The 6,763-nt window shown below is 47.6% G+C and overlaps 1 protein-coding gene across 1 annotated transcript in view; it reads right to left on the reverse strand.

Moving 5' to 3' along the window:
* The window catches only part of hpse2 (heparanase 2), a 73,461-nt gene extending 66,698 nt beyond the window's left edge, over positions 1–6,763 (reverse strand). Inside the window, exons 1-3 of the mRNA XM_074675038.1 lie at positions 6,345–6,763; positions 4,299–4,453; positions 3,539–3,700 (exon numbers count right to left, since the gene is read on the reverse strand). Of these exons, the coding sequence (XP_074531139.1) occupies positions 3,539–3,700; positions 4,299–4,453; positions 6,345–6,628 (601 nt within the window). The 5' untranslated portion in view covers positions 6,629–6,763. The remainder of the gene's footprint in view (positions 1–3,538; positions 3,701–4,298; positions 4,454–6,344) is intronic.

The following is a 6,763-nucleotide window of genomic DNA, read 5'->3' on the forward strand; positions in this document are numbered from 1 at the left end:
GGATTTTTGGAGTTTTTCATTTAACAAAAATCTAAAACAAAAACATGGAGATGCTGACATGTTCAGAAAACGTACGCTAACCCACTCAGGATCATCTACGGCTCTAAAAAAAAGAAACCAGCAGCTGAAAACCCAGTCACCAGTTTGTCTCAGCCTTTTCCTTTCCTGATACCAACTCCCAAAGTGAGAGCTCAGTCTGGGCCAGAACCAGAACTTTTCTACACATTTGGACTGAAATGAAACCCTGTCTGCAGATTATATACGAGCTTTCACTGAGATTAAACTCACACTGCTGTGTTGCTGCTAAAGCTCTGAGTGTCACAGTGTATTACAAACCAGGTGTGTTCTGGTGAGTTCTGACCCGTCCTTGTAGCCGAGCTCCTCAGTTCTGTCTGATTTTTAGTGAAACTGTTAAGTTTTGTTCAAAGTAACGTTAAATTAGTGAAAAGGCCTTGAAGACACCAGCCTCTGCCGTGCATATGTGATATAAACCCTGGCTGTATTGAATCTTCTTCGATTTCTCTTGGGATCAATAAAGTATCTCTCTGTTCTCTCTTGGCCTTTCACTGCGTGAAACTTTTCTTCTTCCTTCTCTTCCCGTCCTCCTCACATTATCCAGAGTAGAAAAAAAAAGCTTTAAAAAGATGAATGAGTGTGTGCACGATAACATTTCACAGCTTGCTGTGAATACACCCTCTGCTGGCTGCCAAATAACAACAACAGCACCTGCTGATAAACAGCGAGGAGCCGCTGCCTGTCTCTCAGCCACACTCCTCACTTCTTAATGAGACACATCACATCAGTTCACGTCCTCTGAATCCTCCAACGAGGCCCAAACCGTGAGTAAAACGACAAAGAATCTCCGGTTTGTGGGAGAATCTGACGCACGCAGCGAGTCTTCGTCATCTCCTGAGACGACGAGCTGTTCTTAGTTTACGGTGTCAGTGTTTTCCTACAGGTTCACATTAAAGGGTTAGGATCTGGATGGTCGAGTTTTAGGCCTTTAATGAAATTTAAGCTGTCTGACAGGAAACAGGGCAGGGGCTTATGGGAAATGTGGTCATAATTCTGAGGAACATTAAGGAGAAGTACTGATAAATATAAACAGAAAAATAATGATTCAGGTCGTGTTGATTAAAGATGAGAAAATTCTCAACATCACTTATTTTATTTAATCATTTTATAGAGACCAGCAAACTGTTTAGGCTGTGTTCATGATGTGTTCATTTGTGCTTTATTACTCACACCGCCCAACCTTTAAACTGAAATGGATAGAAATTACCAAGACACACACATACACGAACACACGCACACAGACACACACACACACACACACACACACACACACACAGACACACACACACACACACACAGACACACACACACACACACACACACACACACACACACACACACACACACACACACACACACACACACACACACACACACACACACACACACACACATTGGCAATCTCACAAGTAATGGACGACAGCTTGAGAGTCAAATTAAGGAAATAAGATGTGTCTAGCTAGTAAAAAATACAAACTCACACAAAAACAACAAAAGCAAAAACATCACTTCACACAGACACACACCGTCTTCAGGGTTACTTGAAGTTGTTTTCTCTGATACAGGCTCAGGCTGTTTTCTTTCCCTCTCTAAAACTGAGGCTGTGTCTGTTTCAGATGATATCCTCTGATATTCTCAGGTCAACACTTTTTGTGTTGATGCTTTTGTCAGCACCTACATGCCAAGTTAGTTAATCATTTCACTGAAAGTTAGTGGCATAGAAAACGAGTGAATTACTTTACACCCTGAAAACAAGTCAGGCAGTCATACTCACATTATTCTGTTTCTGCTCAGAAGTTGTGAAAACTCTAAAAATGAGCCCAAGATCTGCTCACTCTGTCACAGTCACCGGATCTGATGAGAAAATGTTTGACCCCATCAACAAAAAGCTGCAGGCTGCTCCTGCACCGTAGCACAGCACTGACACCACTCAGCACAGCTCTGACACTTCTCAGCACGGCGCTGACACCGTTCAGCACTGTCTCTGGACTCTCAGGAGGAAGAATCAAACCTTCACCTCCATCAGCTCCACCTCCATCAGCTCCACCTCGGGCACACTGAGAGTCTGACTGTTGGGGTCTTTTTCTCTGGACTCTCAGGAGGAAGAATCAAACCTTCTCTCCATCAGGTCCACCTCCATCAGCTCCACCTCCATCAGCTCCACCTCCATCAGCTCCACCTCCATCAGCTTCACCTCGGGCACACTGAGAGTCTGACTGTTGGGGTCTTTTTCTCTGGACTCTCAGGAGGAAGAATCAAACCTTCACCTCCATCAGCTTCACCTCCATCAGCTCCACCTCCATCAGCTCCACCTCGGGCACACTGAGAGTCTGCCTGTTGGGGTCTTTTTCTCTGGACTCTCAGGAGGAAGAATCAAACCTTCTCTCCATCAGGTCCACCTCCATCAGCTCCACCTCCATCAGCTCCACCTTGGCACACTGAGAGTCTGACTGTTGGGGTCTTTTTCTCTGGACTCTCAGGAGGAAGAATCAAACCTTCAACCTTTCAGGGCCTGTTGGGTTTGACTCGCTCTCACACGCAGCTTGAAACATTAGCGTCTCTCTAAGTGTGTGTGCGGTGAAACCTCAGCTCTGCAGTGATTTTTGCAGCAGCTTTTTGACTTTCAAACGGACTTTCTGGGCAGCTCTGTTTGGAACAATGATCCCTCCAACTCCACAACGCTGCCCACTCACGCTCTTTCCAATTTGCTGAGAGGAGGGAGACGTGTGTTTGTGTCTGGGAGCAGAATACTGATGCAGGCTTAAAGCAGCATGTCTGTATAATGAGTCTGTTTGGTGCAGGGGTCGGAAGTTCAACGTCTGAGTCCTTATTTCTGCCTCCAGCTGATGGGCTAACACACATGATCACAGCAGCCAAAGCTAATCCTCCTCTTTAAAACCCCAAAGTGTCAGCTGATTGGTTTAATTTTTCCATCTGTGGTGTCTTCAAAGGGACAGCACATATAAATTATAATTCTCAATAACTCCAGCTCGTTTATAACCCCAAACACCTGAAACTAACATGACCTCTACAGGGAAACTCACAGCCAAGCCCCGGCTCATGGACGGTTTGAAATGTTATATACTTCATCAAATACTTCTTCACCCTCTCCCCCTGCAGCTTCTCTTTGGCATCCCAGTCACTCCCAGTAAGAGATAAGAAATGTAGCCCACCCAAAGCCCAGTCTGCAGACTTCTTCTGCTCTCAGGTCAAGTGTAACCAGTAAAAGTGTCAGAGTTCTGTTTACTGGTTTCTGCTGCGCCCGCTCCTCCATCCATCCCCACATTCCTCCTTCACAAATTACATTTGTCACTTTGAAAGCTGATGGTTTCCACTGGCATGCTTTGAACCCTGTGTAAGTACAGGCGAGAGTGTGTGTGTGTGTGTGTGTGTGTGTGTGTGTGTGTGTGTGTGTGTGTGTGTGTGTGTGTGTGTGTGTGTGTGTGTGTGTGTGATCTCCTACCTGTTATCGTGATGTTGCTGTAGATGTTTGACAGCTGCTCCTTCAGGAGGACCAGCTGGGTGGAGGCAGCTTTCTCCCTCTGCAGCTCCAGCATGATGTCGGGGTGGTTGGCCACTTTGCAGCCTTTCTGTTTGTCCAGCGCGATGTCGCTGCGCACGATGTCTGCAGGCCGGAAACACACGCAGCTTTTACCTGTCCGTCCCCGTGGATCCGGGCAGTGTCACAGACGGGTCATCAAAATTACAAAAAGCAGTTTGTTTACAAATAAAAGCTGGAAAAGTTGAAAAATCTGCCCGAGCAACAACCGAAGTGTTTCACCTTCTCTTGATATTCTTAAAAAAATAAAAATAATTATTATTATAATAACCAGCGATACCAAAGTCGAGCTGTTTATCTCAGAGGCCGTTTGATACAGGAGATCTACAGCGACTCCTTTAATTTATGAATACTCTGATTTTTTAACACCACTACGCCTGTCCAGGTTCATTTCAGGCCTGTAGTAAAAACACACAGCTGTTTCTGAAATCCTGATTTTTTTTATTGTGTCTACTAAAAAAAGTTACAACTAAACACCTCCTAAAATGTTTATTTTATTGATAGTATTTTTATTTTAATTTATCAAATGTGCAGCCTCTAACTCAGCGCAGAGGCTGGTGTCAGTCAGGCAGAGCTACAATCAGCTCACTGGGTGTTTCTGGAAACAGACGCTGTGAGAAAAATCAGCTCGTTGAGCGAAGGAGGAAAGGTCGGGTCTAATTACCATCTTCGTAGTTCTTCAGGTAATAGTCGGGTCCCGGCCCCCTGAACTTAGCCAGGTTCTTCTGGTTGTTGAACTGCAGGAAGTCGGTCCTCTTCCCGCCGAACCGGAGGAAGGCGGGAGACAGGCCGCGCGCCAGGGTCACGAGCCGCTTGGAGCTGCGGACACCACACGAGACAGAGCGACACTTACGTCAGGTCGGTGACGCACAGAGTTTCAGAGGTGAGTCAGAGTTGGTCTGTGGTCATATCTGAGGCTGCGGAGGTGTCGGAGCGGCCCGCCCCGGGTTCTGGACGGCTCCGTTATTAAATCCGGTTCTGTTCGTTTTATTTCAGCGCTCGGTGCGGACACAGAAACGCCTGCGACGATAAAACGTCACACACTCCAACTCTGGCTGCTCCAACTCAGCGGGTCGTTTTACGCTGCTGCTCTGTTCTCCTCCCTGACACCAGAGGCCCGAAGCCACGGGCTGCGGCTCCGGCGAGAACTGTCAGCTGAGGAGGAGCAGGAGGAGAAGCAGGAGCAGCAGGAGCAGCAGGAGCAGCAGCAGGAGCAGCAGGAGCAGCAGGAGGAGCACGGAGAGCAACATGAAGCCAAATCTAAGTGTTCAGAGCAAACAGCTGTTCATCGTGTCCGGATAATTTATGCTGCTGAGGAAAACAGGCAGAAATTAAAACACACCTTTCTCATAATCCAGGCACAGCTCTAATAAAACCAAGGAAGCAGCCAAAGACTTTATTTTTCACTCTCTGCAGGTGATAACACAGAACTATGATCGATTTAATCATTGAGAAAATCCTGTCAACAGGAACAACATGGACGCAGAGAAACGCAGTTTGTCTTCAGAAACACGGATTAACGCGCAGAGTGAACTCAGAGGGTTGGTGGGAACACATCATGCTGCTCATGTTCGTAAACATGGTTTTATAAATCACAGATTTTCCGCTCAGCGCGGCGGGCTCGGCCTCGGCCTCGGCCTCCTCTGTCCCGGTGAAACCGGAGGAAGTGAAGTGACGGTGGACGGGCCTTCGTCCGCGCTCAGCGCCGTGCGGAGGCCGAGCTCCGTCAGACTGCTCCAGCTCTGGCTCCACAGTTACTCCATGAGGAGATTTATTTTCTATGTCAGACATTTTGCTACAGGAGCTGCGCCATGTTCCCGGGCTGAGGACGGAGCTGTTCAGCAGTTTGTTCTGATCAAGTTAAAAACAAGCGGCGGTGAAATGAGGAGGTACGGAGCGGGGAGAGGATCAGTCCTCACTCCCTGTGTGAACACACACACACACACACACACACACACACACACACACACACACACACACACACACACACACACAGGCTGAACAACAATAAGAAGTGTGATTTTATTCTGCTGTTTGGACCCACAGGCCGATAACACACGCTGGTTCCGAGCAACTGGACTTCAACGGTCACTTTCTGACACACAGCGGATGGATATTAGTGCGTGTCTGTGATCTGACCCAAACTGACCTTTCCTGACTGTTGTCGAAAGGAAAGACTAAAAGCTGTGAGAGGCGCTGGTTTGTGGGTCAGTCTCTGTTTGTGCGTCTCCACTCGGAAGTTTTGACTCTTCGGTTAAACGTCAATAATAAACTATTAAAATTTCTCTAACACTCTGTACTTTATGTTGATATAATTTAAAAAGATTATGTTTAGTGTTTGGCTCATGCTAAATTCAGTTTGGCTCTAAAAATCACAGAAGATGTTAAAACATCCTGAGAAACTGACGTTTTCTCATTTTTCCACAGTCGAGTTAAACGCTCACTGCCACACTTTAACAAGTTCAGAGCTCAGCCTGCATCGACACTAATATGAACACAAATAACCATTCATTGTTGATTTCAGCCAAATGGCCCGTCTGATCATGGAGCTGGAGTTTGATCCGAGAAAAACAACCCAGGGTTTGGAGCCCTGGGCCGCTCGGTGCCCACAGACACATGCTGCTCACTGCAGACAACGTGTCTGCGTGTGGAAAAAAGAGCCAAACACAACCATCAGCATGCTCGGTATCGAAGCAAAGCTCTGTGGTACCTCAGGAAGTCCAGCCAGCCGTCTTTGATGATCGAGGGGTCCAGCTGCAGAGAGAGGAAGTTGTCGTTCAGGACCCTGATCGGACTCCGAGTGTTGACATCCAGGAGAATCAGCGTCCTCTCCATGAAGCCCGAGCGCTTCCCACTGGCCCCGGATCTCTGATACGTGGAGGAGGAAGACGAGGAAGTGTGGGTAGAGGAGAGCACTGAGTGAACCACCAAACACGCCAGAGATGCCAGCCACAGGGAGGACAGCGGGGACACGCAAGGTGAGGGTCTGGGCATCTTCTTGGTCTGAGGAGCAGGAGGGTCAGCGTGCGTAACGGAGCTCGAAGTGACAACAACCAAACGAGCTGTGCTGCAGCGACGCTGGACGGTGCTTCTTCACCTCGGTCCCATCGATCTGGATCTGTCTTCCTG

The sequence above is a fragment of the Halichoeres trimaculatus genome, unplaced genomic scaffold (genome assembly GCF_033239565.1).
Source record: "Halichoeres trimaculatus isolate MK-OKI-2021-1 unplaced genomic scaffold, fHalTri1.1 fHalTri1_scaffold_8, whole genome shotgun sequence".
Taxonomy (NCBI): Eukaryota; Metazoa; Chordata; class Actinopteri; order Labriformes; family Labridae; genus Halichoeres; species Halichoeres trimaculatus.